Source organism: Melozone crissalis, unplaced genomic scaffold, assembly GCF_028551555.1.
Source record: "Melozone crissalis strain CALT ecotype California unplaced genomic scaffold, PUWL_Pcris_2 ptg000008l_1, whole genome shotgun sequence".
In the NCBI taxonomy this organism is placed as follows: Eukaryota; Metazoa; Chordata; class Aves; order Passeriformes; family Passerellidae; genus Melozone; species Melozone crissalis.
In genome coordinates, this window is record NW_026535786.1 from 9,678,280 (window position 1) to 9,695,240 (window position 16,961).

Below are 16,961 nucleotides of genomic sequence, written 5' to 3' on the forward strand. Positions count from 1 at the left end.
TTTCCAGAACAAATGTAACACACAGCCCTGCACCAGCTACTATAAAGAAATTTATCCTCACCAAAACCAGCACAATAGGTAATTCCTCTCTCAGTGTCCTGATCACCATAAGGTTTTCCATTCTTTAATTAATGGACATAAGTTTTAGATTGCCGTTGGACCCCCATGTAAGGGGCATGTTTAATTCATTAGCGTAAATGGAGATTGTAATTACCAAACCTGTTTCCTTTCTCTTCTTAGGTTTTGTTCTTTTTATTTTGCTTACAGTTTTTTATCCCCTCAGATATCTGAAGTTTAGCTGCCAATTGATGTCCTGATAACCTTTCTCTTTTTAGAGGGGCAGCTCTGTTTACGCAGTTTGCCTAGAGATTTGTTTGCAACTAAATAAATGGCATACAGAATTGTTTCAACAGAATGGCAAAGCAATTCAAACATTTCATTACAGTCATCCATTTCAGAGTGTCTACATGACTACCACACCACTAGCTATGTAGCTCAAAGTTAATCGGCCTTGCAGGATCAACAGTGTCTACAAAAAGTCAAGAAAATAAGGTACTTTAGACTTAGAGGACAGATTTTGGCGCACAGCTACCCCAAAGCTTCATGCAATCTCTGAACTGCTTCCCCTGAAACTTTGTAAAATTGCTGTAATATGAGCTCTGGGATATTTTTACAGAAAATCCTTTTGTATGTTAAATGGCCTTCCTATATACATAGAATCATAGAATCATTTCGTTTGGAAAAGACCCTAAGATTATAAAGTCCGGTTATTAACCCAGCACTACCACATCCACCACTAAACAGTGTCCCTAAGTGCTTCAACTACATGTCTGAAATCTCTTCTCAGATGGTATCTCCACCACTGTCCTGGGCAGCCTCTTCCAGACCTTGACAACCCATTTTGTGAAGAAATGTTTCCTGAAATTCAATCTAAACCTGCTCTGGTGTAACTTGAGGTTGTTTCCTCTTGTCCTATTTCTTGTTACCTGGGAGAACAGAGCAGCCCCCACCATATACTGCAGCCTTGTTTCAAGCAGTTGTAGAGAGCAATAAGGTCCCCCCTGAGCCTCCTTTTCTCCAGGCTAAACACCCCCAGCTCCCTCAGCTGCTCCTCATCAGACTTGTGCTCCAGACCTTTCCCCAGCTCCACTGCCCTTCTCTGGACACACTCCAGCACCTCCATTTCCTTCTTGTACTGAGGGGCCCAAAACTAACAGGATTCAAGGTGTGCCTCACCAGTGCCCTGTACAGGGGGACAATCACTGCCCTGGTCATGTTGGCCGCACTATTGCTGATACTGCCCAGGGTGGCACTGTGCTTCTTGGCCATCTGATCACACTTGAATGTTTGCTGCCATCCCCTGCCTGTACTGAGATGGCAACCTGAAGGACCTCACTAGCAAATTGTCCCTCTACCATTGGTGTGCTGCCCCCAGGTTTGTCTCCAGCCAGCTTTGTTTTATGCCCTTTCTCTAGTCTCAAACCTAGTTTCATACTGTGTGCAACAGCGGTAGCAATGAGGAGAGTTTGAGAAGTTTGAGAAGACTTTTTGGTGGGACTCTTTTCTAGATACTTCCCATTGAAAAGCCAAGTGCCACAATCACACATCAAATGTGCATACTTCTTAAGGAGATAGAAATTTTTAAATGCCCCTGCTGCATCTATCATAACCTTCCCAAATTCAACAATAATTGCATTCCCCTGAGTTACAAGATCTGCTTAATAGCAAATAAATGTTACAAAGTAAAAATCTTGGGTTATCTATCCTACTTGTTTTTCTAGCCATTAGGATTTGTGCTTTCAGGTTCTTCTGCAATAATCATAAGGATTGGATCATGGGTTTTTTTCATGAAAAGTTGTTTTCTCCAGAGCTGAGAAGATGATGCCACGAGGGAAGTAATATATGTCAAAAGATGCAGGCTAAGATCCTGTATGTTGCTCTCACTCTGATAATAAAGGCTGGAAGGGAATACCTCAGGATAACTTTTCCTATCAGAAAATGCTTATTTGTCAAAACTGAATTTGTTTATGGGGGAGGGTTGAGCTTGAGAGATTTCTCAGGAGAAGCATAAACAGCTATCAAAATTGTCTAAATGACAAATTCCAGAATGTCCTTAAACAAAAATGGATTTTGGATTTTCAGCTTTTTCAAGTTAAGTGTAAACTAGTGATTGAAAACCGGAAAAGAAAAATAAGGAATCAAAATCAACATGGAGTTTCATTTAGAAGTTAATTGGAAATTTTTGGTCTGAACAGATCTAGTTTTTGAACTGCTGCTTTGTGGCATATTGACAGATTTTTGTTTTCCTGCTCAAGTTAAGAAAGGACAAAATATTTTTTTCTAGCCCTGTGTTAGAACAGGTGCACAGCTTCCCACACAACTCTGACAGTAAAATCAAGATGTCAAAAACTGATACACTAATATTTTACATGCAGCAAATAATTTTTTCCCGCAGCCTTATAAGTTCTATTTTTAGTTTTTCAAGAATCCAGAGCACAAATACATTTTTCAAGTTTCTCCTCCTCCGGTGCATGGAAGAATCAGGCCATGCTATGGGATGAGTGCTGTGACATGAGGCTGCTGCACCAGCACTTTTTGCTCAGGCCTTCAGGCACCTTGTGGACAGGACCCATGATAAGACTGTCCTTGTCATCACAACCAAATCTGCCCAGATCTGGACACAGGGAACACCTCTCTGTCCCTGCATTCCCACACTGGGACCTGTTTGTCCTTAGGGGAGCTCAGTGCCCAGGACATGGGTGACCAGCACATGCTTTGGTCCACACTGATGAGGTCTCTGAGCTTAAAGAAATTGAAGGTATGTGGAGGGGAGAGCAGGAGAAGCAGGTATTTATGTTTTGAGAGGCCCATTGTTAAGCATGAATATTTTAGTGATTGTACACTTCGTGGCACAGAGCTTTGCTGCCAGCTTCAGCAATCCTGATGGATTGAACTGACATTTCCATTACATGTGTCTGCATTAAGCACTCTTTTTCTTTGCCCTCGAATGAATTTACTGTGAAATGTGTTGGCAGGGTTACTGTAGCTGAAAAAAACCTCTGTGATGTGAAATGTACTTTTCTGTCAAAAAAGTTGTCACAGCCTCCTGGCAAATTAGTATTTTCCCCTCTGTTTTCTCAGCTCCACATCTTCCTCTCATGGTTTCAGGTTGTTTGTTTTGGTGGTTTTTTGTTCTGGGTATTCCAACACCTCTCCTAAAAATGAACAAACTCCTGTTGCAAATGCTTTGGAAGTCAGTTTTCTGAGAAGCATTAAAAAAACCCCTGTATTGGATATTTCCAGACATGTTACATATTTTTCAACAGTTCAGCATCCATGCTCTGTATTCTTTCTAGCATTTTTGAAGTGCTTGGGAAATCATTCCTGCGCCAATGCTGACCTTCACTGTTTTACTTTGTTCTCCTGACCACCTGGTCCACAATATGTACATCAAAGCTCTTCATTTGAGATAAGAAGGATTTGGAGGCAGGCTGTCTTAGCACTAGGCAACAAAATAATCAAATGAGCCTTTTCATTTCTCTCATACCCCCCTAGCCTCTCTGTTTCAAAGACACTCCAAAAACAATCTGTACATTGAGTGAACAGAAGTGTTTTTATTACAGAAATCCTCCCTCTTCCACATGGATTGTCGCAAGGGCTTTTTGGACATCTGCCCAATCGCAACATTTTGGCCTGTAGGAAAACAAGCAACAGATAGTGTGTTTGTTTGGCTCCTGATTCTCCAGTCATCTGGAACGGCGTTATTTGCCACTTGCATCCATAATTTCTTTTCCAACCAGTTCTTCAAAACATTAATTTAGGCTCATGGGAATAGCGAAAAAATATTCAAAGATGCATATTTCATTATTTAATTTTTTTTCTGTCTTCAGATGGTTTCAACAATGCTTATTGAGCTTAGCAAAATGAAAGTCAAGCCTTTGCACTTCCAGCTTGAAGTAGAGCAATCACCAAGAAAAATTCCAGTTACATCCAGACACTTAAGACTCCTGGGAGCTAATATTAGTTAAACTTCCCCTTCATACATTTTTTTGCCTTGCAATTGCTATCGTGTGCCAAATCCACACCATATTGCTCAGGGATTGTAGCAGGTGTGTCCTCTGGAGCTAAGTGAAGGCTCATCAAATGCTCTGAAGTTAAGGGAGGGAGTGATGCTAATCCCAAGCAGATCTAGGAGTTACCTAACCTCATCATTTTTTCCTCCAGCAGATTAACTTTTGCCTGCTATTCCTAATAGCTGTGCAATCAAAAATCATGGAAGACTTTGAAATCTACTGGCAAGTAAATGCAGGAATGATGTTCCAAATGACTGGTTTTCCATCACATTCTCTTTAGTGCTAGTGGTCCCTCTTCTGTATAAGGCAATAATTTATCACTGGTAGCCACCAGTTTTCTCACCATTCATGGACTGTTTTAAAGGTGTTTGTAAAAAGTACCCAAGCAAAATACCTCTCATGTCTGTACACTTATTTTCACTATAATGTACCTTGCAGGTAGTATGAAGTCTAATTATAAATACCACTGTTAAAGATGATGTGACTTTACACTGGTTTAATACTCAAACTGCAGCTTCTTATGAAAGATGCCAGGAAACTCTGGACTGAGGTGGAAGTCCATGGAAAAAGCAGTGCATATGTCCAGTGCCTCTTCTGTGAGTACCAGCTAAATGCCCGAGCTGTCCATCCTGGATGTCCTGGTATTCTGGTACATAGCTCTAAATTTAGTCTTCAGCCTACATGCCCTTTGAGAGTCCTCAGGGATAGAAGTATTGGGGCTGAGGTGTTCCGAGCTGACTGTAGGAGTGGATAACACTACCCACTTGGCTGGAGCATCTCAGCCTCCAGGTGTGTTGCTGTTGCTGTACTTCTGCACACCTTCAAACAGTGCTTGGTTTCTGCTGATGAAGGGCAGACATGAAGCTGGCTTTGATTTGGGCCATTTGCTCACTGCCAGCGTTTCTGTTTCAGAGCTGGGAAAGCACAGGATTTGGCTCTGGCTGGAGGTGGAAAGGCCAGATTTTGGCACACGGCTCATTGTAGGACCATTAAGATTTCTGCTTTTCACACAAAGCAGAAGCTCATCATTTTGTCCAGACTGCTGCAGTGCCAGCCACTGTGGCATCCTCCTGTGGGCCTTCTCCTGAGCAATCCTGCTTGAGAGATCAGATAATCTTATTTATGTTTCTCTTCCCTTGCAGATGTCAACAGTTGGCTTCTCACCTTTGGGTTCCAGCTGCACAATGTCATCCCCGGCTACCCCAAGCCAGACATGGATGCCATGGAGCCATCCTATGAGCTAATCCACACACAGATGAAGACCCAAGAATGGGACAATAGCAAGGTGATTCATGTAACTCCATACTGTATCTCATGCCCTTATCAGCAAACCACCCATTTGCAATATTGGTTGAAAAAGCTCTACCAGCATGTTGTGAGAGGAAGAGCAAATCAAACCCCATTCCAGTATTGAAATCTGACCAAATAATCACATATTAAGTTCCCTACTGTAATGGGGCTTTTTCCTGTGATATTTTCTGGTGGTTGCTCAGTGAAGTGGTGTGTTACTGTTTCTTTCTTCCATTGTCACATATTGCAGGCTAAATTCAAGGCCTTTGTATCCAGGATTTTTAGAAGTTAAAAAAAAGTGAATCTTGACAGAGAATCGGTTTATAAAGTCTGGGGGGTTTTGTTCTAGAAACCTATTCATTTCAGTTTAAAATACCTTTAACAAGAAGTCACACTACTTGCATAGGAATTTCTTTTGTACTGCAGAGAGTCTTTCCAGAAAGAATTTTTTTATTATATTAAACTTTCATTTTACCTGACCAGGTTAAATCCCGTGTAACTGTGTCTTGCTTTTAAAAACAGGCTTGTTTCCCAAGGCATTTTGGTAGATGCTGGTGCAAAATTCAGTGATAAAATTGGCAAGAAAAAGGCTTTTACAGCCTAATCATTTCCCCATCTTCCTATTGGTACTTACTCAACTGAAAGACAGAGGCATCACTGTTAAAATTAGAACACGGGGTCAGGATTTGAGAGCCCTAGGTTAAGTTCCAGCCCTACTGCTTATCAGTGTATGACCTTGAAAGTCACTTACCTCTCAGGATTCTCTTCCATTTCATAGCCTGATTGTATTCTGGGGAGGCTTTCATCTGAGTCTGAATCCTCTTTAGTCTGAACTCCCACTTGCTGTTGCTGGTTGTTTGAACGTTGCAAGAGCAGTGAGGCACCAACATGACTGGGGAGATCAGGATATGCTCTCCACATTTCTGCTAATAATATGATAACAGTAGGCAATGGAATTGATTCCATCTGCCCTCCTAGCCTCTCTACCTATGGCTTCACTGAAATCTTGATGACCTGCAGCAGATTCTTGAGGTATACATCTTAAACCAGGAGGTCACGTTTCCTGAACCACAAAAGGTATCACTCAAAGGTAAAAACAAATTACTGTAGATTGATAGTAGTCATATGTCAGTCCATCATTGGTACTCAGCCTCACAGCCATGCTGAAGACAAGTTAAAATGTACCAGCTTCAACTTCAACAAGAAATTTATTTGAAGTGTCACTTAATAATATTGGTGGAACTAAAAAAATTACCATCGCTGGGTTGATGCTTGAAAACTTTTACAGTGCAGTAACTCAGTTGTGGTTTGGAGCACAGAGACTCCCTTTTTGTTTCTTATTTCCTTGGATTAAACAATAACATGCTAATGGAAGTTATCTCTCTAATGAGAGAGACCCTCAGGATTTTTTCTCCCCTCTGCTGGGACACAGTCTCCTTGGGCAAAGCTGTACCGGAGTAAGCAAACAGGAAAGACTCACCCAGAGACTACACAGAAGACCATCTCTGTATTATTATGTGCTGTAGATAATAACTCTCACAGAACCACCACAGAAATTATTAGTATTGGTAATATTATATTATTGTTTTATCATTAGTTCATCATGTGTATTATAGTATGTAATATATATATATCTTTTTCATGTACTATCCTTATTTGACTTACTGAATAGTCAAGTAACTTGAGTGACAACTTGAGGTGATGACTGACCTTTGTTCGTACAGGCAGATGAGGTGGAAATAAAATCAAGGTGAACCGTCCCTTCTGTCCACCTATTTTAGGTGAATCCGCTTTGATGAGCAATAAGAAGAAAAGGAAATCTCCATGGCCCACACATATTTTTAAAGCCAGAAGCTGCAGTGAGGGCTATGCAGGGCCCTGCTCATTAAAAGAGGGCCATATACAGCTGTCATGCTTCCAGATGAGTCCCTTTGCACTCAGATGTTGAAAATGGAATTTAACCATTGCAGGCTGTTTCATATTCTTCCCCTGTTATGACAGCAACAAAACATGAGCTTTTTTATTTCAGTCTACAGTTGCAGGATCATGCTGTGAGAGCAAGGGGTTCCTAAATGCTGTAGAGCAGGATTCCCTTGCTTTCTGTCGCACCCAGCATATTGTAGGCATATATTTGCATATTCCAAATTCATTCACATATGATACCTGAATACATGATCCATTTTCTCCTACGCCTATCCATGCATCCAACACTGATACTTCCATGAAGTTCTGTTCACTCCCAACCCTTCAAGGCATCAATACACACTCCCAAACACAGTCCAGTCCTCCTTGTCACTGGTTGTCTCTGTATTTATTGGTGAAGCATGTGGAAGAAAATAAAAACTTTTGAAAATTTCACATAGGAAGTGACAAAATTAAACCAAGGTAAATGAAAGCCCAGGAAACATTTTTAGTTAATAAGACTGATCAAACTGTAAAATGGTATTGCAGAGCATACAGAGTAAGCTCTAGATCTTTTGTCATTTAAAAGTAGCCAGGACAAGGCATTGATCACTGAATGATGTACCACAACTTTCTCATCTCCATGTCTTCTGATTCCTAGTTTCTCTGGGTCACTTACCTCCTTGTGATAGACAAAAGTAAATTTGAGGTACTCCACTGGCATTGCTGATAAAAGTTGGCCCAGCAGATTAAGTCTGTTCTTTTATCCGAGGGAAACAACTAACAGGAGCACAATAACAACACAACTAACACCCATAAATGGCTGCTTCATCTCTCTTCAGAGTGCATAACCAGAGGGCCCTAGCATCTCCTTCCAAAACATTTTTGGTATTCGCCTTGCCAGTCTGGAAGACAGGAGAGATAATTCTGACTTTGAGCATCCGCCACCTCAAAACCAGCCAGCATGTCATAAGCCTTGCACTAACCCCCTAAAGCTCTGAAGTGACATTTAAAATCCAATACTCCATTGTGCAGCACTTCCCCCCTCCTCCCCACGACTGTGAAGCTGTCACTAAATTGTTTGTTGAACAAGTTCAGTGTTATTGGCCACTGGGGGACTCTGGGTGACCTCTGGCATATTGTGGAACTGCGGCACACCTGAATCCAATTTCTCTTCTAGTTTTTTGTTGGTTTTTTTTTTTTTTCCTCCCCTTCCTTGTTTTGTCTCATTGAGCTGTCAGGTAATTGTTGGAGCCAGAACAACTCTATTTCCAGGGAGGGGTGTTTTGGAGTCAGCACTTGTATCATTATCTACATCCTGTTATAACTACCATTCTCTCTATCCCATGGGCACTGTCTCCAGGAAGGGTCCTGTTTTCTGCAGTGCCTGTTACAGGCTTTGCTGGAGAAGTAGTTTTTGGCATCCCCTCTGGAGCAGCATTTTAAAGGCAAGGGCTGCCCTGGGATGCTCAGCCAGGACGTGAGCTATAAGGCTGTGCTTTCTGGCAGAGCTTATTCCAAGGACAATCTGTTTGACGGACTGGGTCTGCCAGTGTTCATCATTCAGGGAAGGTATCCTGACATTGCAGTTGCTTTGGTCTGGGCTTGGACTGCCACACTGTCTGCATGTCTGTCCATCAGCTCCCAGTTATGTTTTACAAATGCAGTGGTCAGTTTTCAAAGAATCCAATGCAGGGAAAAGAGTTGAAGTCTCAAAAACATAAAGCTCTTGGGGCTTTATGAAAATAGATGAGAAATCTATAAAGTGATGAGCAAGAGGAAGAGGCAAGTCCTCTTACTTCTCCACACTTGAAATCTGCTTAATGAACTCAACCTTGTTATCCCCATACAGTCATCTACAGTGGTGGGGTGGAAGAGAGACCTGCCCTCTAAGCCCCTGAGTTAGTGCTCCTGTTTGGCTCATTCCCAGCCAGCCAGCATCCAGAGCACTGGCCTTGCTGGCCCACGGCTCACCTCTGCTGCCCCACATGTCACCTCTTGGACAACCCAAGAGCCTGCAGTGCAGCCATGCTGGTGGGCACATCCAAACGGAGACTTGTCTCCAGGTTATGGCCACATGAAGTATAGGGAGGAGCTGATGGCTGAACAATGGCTTTGTTAACAGAGAGCTACAGGGTAAATAAAAAGAGGGCTTATAAAAAAGAGGGAGAGCAACTTTTTGCACTGGCAAATAGGGATAGATCAAAGGGGAACAGTTTTTAATTAAAACAGTAGAGGTATAGATTAGATGTTAGGAAGAAATTCTGTACCCAGAGAGCAGTGAGGCACTGGCACAGGTTGCCCAGACAAGATGTGGATACCCCATCCCTGGGATTGTTCAAGGCCAGGTTGGATGGGGCTTTGGGCAGCCTGGTCTAGTGGGGGCATCCTGGTGAGAGGGTTAGAAGAAGATCATCTTTTAGGTCCCTTACAGGCCAAGCCTTTCTGTGATTCTGTGATAGATAGGAAGGAGTTAAAAATGAATCATATATCAGAGAAATCATAACTTCCAAACCTATTGGGAAAAAGTGGCTTTCTGCATTGTAAGCCATATGGTGGTAAGAGAAACACCTATCTGTCTATAATGGCACAAGGATAGAAAGAAACTTGGAAACATGTTCACGTATTTCACATCTTGGATCCTTGATGGGAAATTAAAGCTTTCAGTCTCACACTGGAAGGCGGTATTTAAAAACAACAGATGATAGGATCTGGCGATGGTATTTCAAATCCTCAAGAGGTGCTGGCAAAATGCAAGAGGCTATTCAGAGATCCTGGTAATGTGCCGCTCTCCTGAGCTTTGTGCAGCAGAGAACAAATGATGAAGGTCGTTCTCTTCTCTCCAAAGGGTTGTTACTAGATAAAGTGAAATGTCACCTAAGGACATCTGATTAAAAAAGACTGTGAGGAAAAACAAATCCAGCGTATTTGTCACTCACATCGAGCAACAAATATTGAAATAAAATAGCGATAAATTCCCTTCTTTCTTCTGTAAAACCGGTTTATAGATGCCTTGGTTTACAGTTGCTAAAAGCAGTAGCAATTTTTAGAGAATAGCACATGCCACTGCAGCTTTGGATGGAAATTTTCTGTTTCTTTTCCTTGCCACTTCATTGAAATGAGTTCTAAGATTGAACAGAAATGGTAATTTCAAAGTCAGGGATACATTGCTTCTTTGAACTACGTACAATCTGTTTGCCTCCACCCTCTTTATATTCACAGCACAGCATACACACTGGCTGTGCTCTGGTTTGCTTGAATTTGTTGGTTGGGGTTTTTTTCTGTTGGATGTGTTTGCTCTTCCTTTTAACAGAATGCTGTTCCCAAATACACTCTTTTATCAAAGAAATGCACTCAAAAAGTCATTTCAAAGTCATCCTGGGCTTGTTTTCAAGGTAACAGAGATGCATTTGGTTATTGAAATTGTTGGTAGCTAATAGTTAAGTTTGAGCAACCTGGTGTAGTGGAAGTTGCCCCTGCCTGTGGCAGAAGGTTTGGAACTAGATGGTCTTTAAGGTTCCTTCCAGCCCAAACCAGTCTGTGATTCTAAGTGATGGTGAATGTTCAGCATTACAGCTTTGCACATCTCATTTCCTACTTCCTTATGTGAATAAAAGGTGGGGGGAGCCCAGAAGTAACCAGTCCTCCATAGAAAACCCTTTTTTGATTGTGCTCTTTTTCTTGATTAAGACACCTGAAGGTAGGTCTCTGCCTGTGAATTTTGATATTATGGTGGTGTCCAGATCCACTGGTTTGTTGGGGCAACCTAATTTGGAGACATTAATAGAGGATTTTTACCTAATAATTTGCTCATAATCGAGAACATACTGGAGTTCCAGCAGCTCATCAAGAATAAGGTGATGAAGACAAAATTGAAGGGGAACAGGGGCAATTTCTGATGGGAATTATTCGTCCATGCCCAGTACTGCCTGACCTCCCCGAGCTCCCTTCTCCAAGGTGATAATCAGTAGATGGTGCAGTTAATTCCAGGAACTCTTTATCACTCCCCTGCTGGTAAACAAGGTGATGTGTATGTATATGGTGATACATCAGTGATCACAGGACATAGCAGTGTAGCCAGAAGACCTGATTTACATCCTTGAGTGAGCAGTGATTTGGTATGAGCGCTGAGAGATGCCTTTTCCCATCGCTGGTAAATCTTTCTGAGGCAAGTTGGAAAGGCAGCATGACATACAAAGTGGCTAAGGGACCACCTAGAGTCAACCCGCATGAGATACACCTGAGAAGAACTCTCCATTTCAACTTCTTTGAAGAGGAAGTAGCTAATTACGAAGGCTGTGCAGTGTGCACTTGTTTAGAACAGTAAGTGTTTTATGAAGCCTAGAAGACTAATTGTTCCATGTCCATCATCACTGACATCTACGTTAATTACGTCCATTTTTTGCATAATTAGAGCACTTGTGCAATTGGCAGAGAAGCTGAGCTCGGCTCCCCACCAGTCTGTTAATTAAATTGCTCTCTAGGGGACGTGTGAGATGCCCCACAGGCAGGATGGAGAAAACCAGAAAGAGCTCCTTTTTCATAGGAAACTGGTTCCTGCTCCACCTGCTATGCTGTCAATCAAAAAGGGAAATGGAGAAGGTACACCAGCCTGCTCAGCACTTTTAACAAAAGTAATTTCTGGGAATTTTAATGTTCTACAACCTAAAATGTGCTTTTGAAATTGTATTCCTCTATTCCCTTAGAGTTTTCCCTTTTAACAGTCAAAACTGCTCATAACTTCTTAGTAAGTGGCAATGTGGCAATGCTCAATCCTTTTTTTTTTTTAATACTTTATGACTCTTCCCTGGAAATGGCCACCATGGAAATTAGGTTTTATTTCATTTCCCTTGTTATATTACAAGTCTTGTGTGAGAGGTCCACACTGAAATGCCTGCATCATCTGAATTGTCTTCTTGCACCCAGGATGTGAATCTCTAGTTCATGGACAGTTTAAGGTAATATCCTTCATGGGTGTTTAATTTCCTCGAAATAATTGGAATGGAGTAAACTTTGTAGCCTATTTTTAATCCTGTGTGTCATTACATTATTGAACTGAGCCGTTGGCAGTGCCAGGAGAGTTTTGTCATAGAATCCTCTTGCTTTTGTGAAATTTGAGCAAATAATTGTTCGTGAACAGGAGTCTGTAAGTCAGCACTGCCATGAATTGATGGGAGCATTTCCAGAACATTCTGCAGTAATGATGAGCTGCTGACTCACTGTGTGCTTGCTCCATTATACCCTAACAGCAAAAGTGCCTTTGTATTGCACTGGACTGCAAATGATCTGGGCTGTTGTCTCTCAATTTTTGCTTCAAAATAAGCTAAAACTTGAGCATCAGGTGTGGTTGGCTTTAACTCAGGGAGCCTGGCAAATTATAGGGGGTTTCCAGAAAATAAGTTTTGGATATAATGCCTTCCTTGAGTTTTGAACAACCTGCTTTAGCCAGGCTGAAATGGAATATCAAGAGGTTATGGTCACTCTGAGGGTCATACAGGTCATGCGGGGCAAGGAGCACAAGGAGTTACAATGTGGAGTTAAAATAGAAGAAACTTTTAGAAATACTTCCATGTTTCACAGAAAAGCTGAAAGCATTTGGTAAAGCATCATGGCCACAAGACAAATTGTTTCTTATATGCAGAAGAACACTGAAACACAACCTAATTATGCATCCAAACTCAACGCCCACACCACTGAGGCAAAAAAATAATTTTCTACCTTTACATCCTTCAATCTATGAGATTAAATACAGTTCAGGTTTCAGAAACAATGAGCATTAGGAGGGGACAACATTTCTCTCCCATGAAAAGGAATTAAAATTTTGAAAAAATGTGATAAGGGGGAAAAAATAATGGAGCTCTTCATTACATGTCTCCAGTATGTTCTCCTGCTCTCCGGCATCCTAATAATGCTTTTGGGTCATCAGATTTCTCTTTCTAATATGTCGTTCTCTTCTTTCTCTCCCTGCTCAGTCCATTTTGGGGGTCCAGTGTGAAGTGCAGAAGCAGCTGAAGGCTTTTGTCACCCTGGAGCGCTTTGAACAGATCTACAGCTCCAGCATCGCTGGGTGCCGGCACGTCAAGAAGAACAAGAACTTTGCTTCTGGAGGCTCCATCTTTGGCAAGGGCGTCAAGTTCGCCATGAAAGATGGGCGTGTGGCCACGGACATCATCAGCGTGGCCAATGAGGATGGACGGAGGATCGCAGCCATCCTGAACAATGCCCACTACCTGGAGAACTTGCACTTCACCATCGACGGGGTGGACACACACTATTTCATCAAGCAGGGGCCGTCGGAGGGCGACCTGTCCATCCTAGGCCTCAGCGGCGGGCGGAGGACCCTGGAGAACGGCGTGAATGTGACAGTGTCCCAGATCAACACAGTGCTGAGTGGGAGGACTAGACGCTACACGGACATCCAGCTCCAGTACGGCGCACTGTGTCTAAACACGCGCTACGGGACCACCTTGGACGAGGAGAAGGCACGCGTCCTGGAGCTGGCCCGACAGCGCGCCGTCACCCAAGCTTGGTCCCGGGAACAGCAGAGACTGCGGGATGGGGAGGAGGGTATTCGCTCGTGGACAGAAGGGGAGAAGCAACAAGTGCTAAACACGGGCCGGGTACAGGGCTACGATGGCTATTTTGTGATCTCAGTGGAGCAGTACCCTGAACTCTCAGACAGCGCCAACAACATCCACTTCATGAGACAGAGCGAAATGGGCAGAAGGTGACAGAGAGGGTCAATGCGGTGACTTCTTGCCAAAGACAGCTACTCTTTTGTGGCCACTTACCTGACTGTGTTGTACTCAATCCTTTTTCTAAACTGAACAAGGTGGGGTGGGAGGAAAATAGAAAGAGAAGGAATAATACGGTTGCACTGTAACTCATGCAACATACTTTTTTCCCGCTTTAATTTGGCCTTCATGCGTTTTTTGCAATGAACAGAAGGTATATTTTGCCGTAGTGTGATCACAGTGAAATTTACTGTCTCTTGTCCTTTTTTCTGTTTGTTTGTTTTGGGTTTTTTTGTTTCTTTTCCCCCTCTTTGTGAGGAATTTGAAGTGGGGAGTCGTCAACGTAAGTCCTTAGGTGTAAGTGCGAAATGGGTGTCTGTGCTAACTTGTGTCATCCTAACCCTTTCTGATTTGGGGCAGGGACATAGCCTTCCACCTGGAGCAGGGGGAGCCCATGGCATGCCAGAGACCTCTTCCCAGAAAGAAAGGAGATGGAAGACAACGCTGATTCTGAAACTCTGAAAGTGACCGTCCGAATCATGTGCCTCAAAAGGGACCTTACAAGTAGTTTTCACGTTTCACTTGGGACATAAAGTGTTTCTTTGGGGGCTCCTGCTGAGCAGAAGTAGATTATAGAGGCAAAGGAGCTGATTATATTACCTTGCAAGATGATTCTCTTCCTTCCTGAACTGGAATAAAAAAAGAGAAAAAATTGGTCTTTTTTCATTATGAGAGTAGATACTTTTGGGGGTTTTTTGTGTGTGCACAAATCCTGGTTTTAGTTAAATAACCTAGCAAAAGCCAAGAAAAGGGACTCCTGCTCTATTGAGAAAATCTAAAATAAATCCTCTCTCATACGTAGAGCTGTTCTATAGGTGGATTTAATGCACCCATGTTGTACATTTGCTAATGGCATAACTTCATTAAATGTATAGTGTTTCAGTACATGAGGCTACGTGTTTAACAGTCCACTGTGCTGTATCTGATAAAACCAGTTAATTTCTAGGAAGCTGATTTGAATTTAAAAGTAGTTATAGTATCCCAGTGACATACCACTGAAAATTAGAGCCAAACCCTGCTTTTCCTGATTCTGGAGCTTGTATTTATTGGCTGGGAAATGCAGTTTGGAGTAGCATGCTGGCAAGTCGTTTATGACTATGGCAGATAAATGTCTCCTGGGGACTTTGGCAGCAGGGATTTTTAAATGTTTAATAAGTAGCAACAGCTTGTGCGTGGTGGGACAAGAAGGAGAATATGAAATCAACCCTCTCACTGTTTCTTACATGAGCTCAAATTTAATGGAGAGCCCACTTGACTGTTAGCAGTGACGAGGGGGAGGTTCAGTGGAAATGCCCACTACAGAGAGGACCAAGTGCTTTAATAAGAAACTGCTGACAAAGTTGCTCAGCATGCTAATGTAATTTTTATTCACATAACCTCTGTGCTCTGGTATTTGGAAGAGTCCTTGAAATTCAAGGGAGCAAGGAGATGAGCTCAGCATCCTCTTCCCCGCCTGAAACATTCCTGTGCTGTTCCTGCAGGCAGAAGTGTTACCCCACCTCTCAATGGAGCTCTGGCTGGAGGTGGCCAGCCCTGGTCCTAGATAGATGTCTCTATCACACTGATGCCTGCATATGTCCTGACAGTAAGAGCTCTCTTGTGTCTCTCTGGGAACAGCTCAGCCCTGATTTTTTTTAATTTTTTTTTTTTAATTCCATCCACTTTGGCTTTTCCCGGTTCTGCAGAGAGATAACCCAAGACAACTCCATGCCAAGGCTGTTTCCTTACTCGGAGTCCTACAATGCACCTGTGTACTCAGAGGCAGCTCTTCTGCACTCATGCCACCACCACTGCCATCCTCCAGCACAGACTGACACCCCTCTGCAGGATCTGAGCCCCAGATACAGCGGGGGCGTGTGTTGGCCATGCAGTCCTCGAGCAGTGAAACATTGGCAGCCCTGGTGCTCTTACGGCTTCTCCGTAGAAGCCGGCTGCCAGCTCCGTCTGCCTTGCCTGTCTGTTCCCGGGTGCTTGCCAGGAGGAAGGTGATGGGATGGAAATTCCCCTAACAGACTGTTCCTCCTCCATTTCCGAATCCCTAATACCTTTGGCTGTGTGGCAATGACCAATGTTATGAGTTTGATTTTCTGCTTTTCTCTCCTGCTTGCAGCAAGGGTGTTGATGCTCATGCTGTGTCCCAGCGCTATACTCTGAACCATCCCTTGCAGCACACAACCTTTATTACTTTGGCAGGAGTGAACCACAGGCAGCTGGAAAGGGTATTCAGTTCTGGCAGAGCCAGGTGGGAGAAGACATGTTGGCCAGACCTGCTCCAGGCTTTTGCAAAGGAGCAGTTGCTTTGGCTGCTGCCTGCCAGAGATGGTTAAAAGGCCATGGCATTGCCACCTGTATGGCTGGTATAAAGTGCTTGGCAAGCCTGGGTTGCCCTGAGGATGCACAGGTGGGGGTCAGGGGCAGTGTTAGCCAAACCAGCAGTAACCACCTACTCAAAGGAAGCAGCACCTTCTTGCCAGTGCTGTCCAGCTCCCTGCTTCCCTCTCTCCAAGTCACACTAGGGACAAATCCTTCTTAAAACCTCAAACTTGTGATGGCTGTGAGTGTCTCAAACAGCATGAATGGAATGAAAAGAGACCTGCAGGAGGCAGGGTCAAAAGGTATGAACCCCCGGTAAAAGACCCACAGAGCAGAGAGAGCTCATTGTGCCTCCTATTTACACTGCCCCATTCCAAGCAGCTCCGAAGAAAAGTGATGCTTCTGTAGCCATCTGCGTCCGTGTGTTACAATGCTAAGAGGGGCAGTGCAAGAATAAATGGGCCATTTTTCCATGGAGTCAAGAAAAGAGATTGGAACCCTGCCAGCCTGAGATGGCACCTCTACAGCCTTACGCAGACTCTTCAGGTTATTACACGAGCTAATGACTTTGAGGAGTTCACCCATTTTT

General features: G+C 43.2%; 1 protein-coding gene across 5 annotated transcripts in view; it reads left to right on the forward strand.

Annotated features, from left to right (window-relative positions):
• TENM4 (teneurin transmembrane protein 4) overlaps nt 1–16,862 on the forward strand; it is a 590,588-nt gene extending 573,726 nt beyond the window's left edge. For all 5 annotated transcript variants that reach the window (XM_054270092.1, XM_054270093.1, XM_054270094.1 and 2 more), the window contains 2 exons: nt 5,216–5,358; nt 13,238–16,862. In XM_054270092.1, coding sequence (XP_054126067.1) covers nt 5,216–5,358; nt 13,238–13,996 — 902 coding nt within the window. In that variant the 3' untranslated portion in view covers nt 13,997–16,862. The remainder of the gene's footprint in view (nt 1–5,215; nt 5,359–13,237) is intronic.
• The last annotated feature ends 99 nt before the right edge of the window (nt 16,863–16,961 follow it).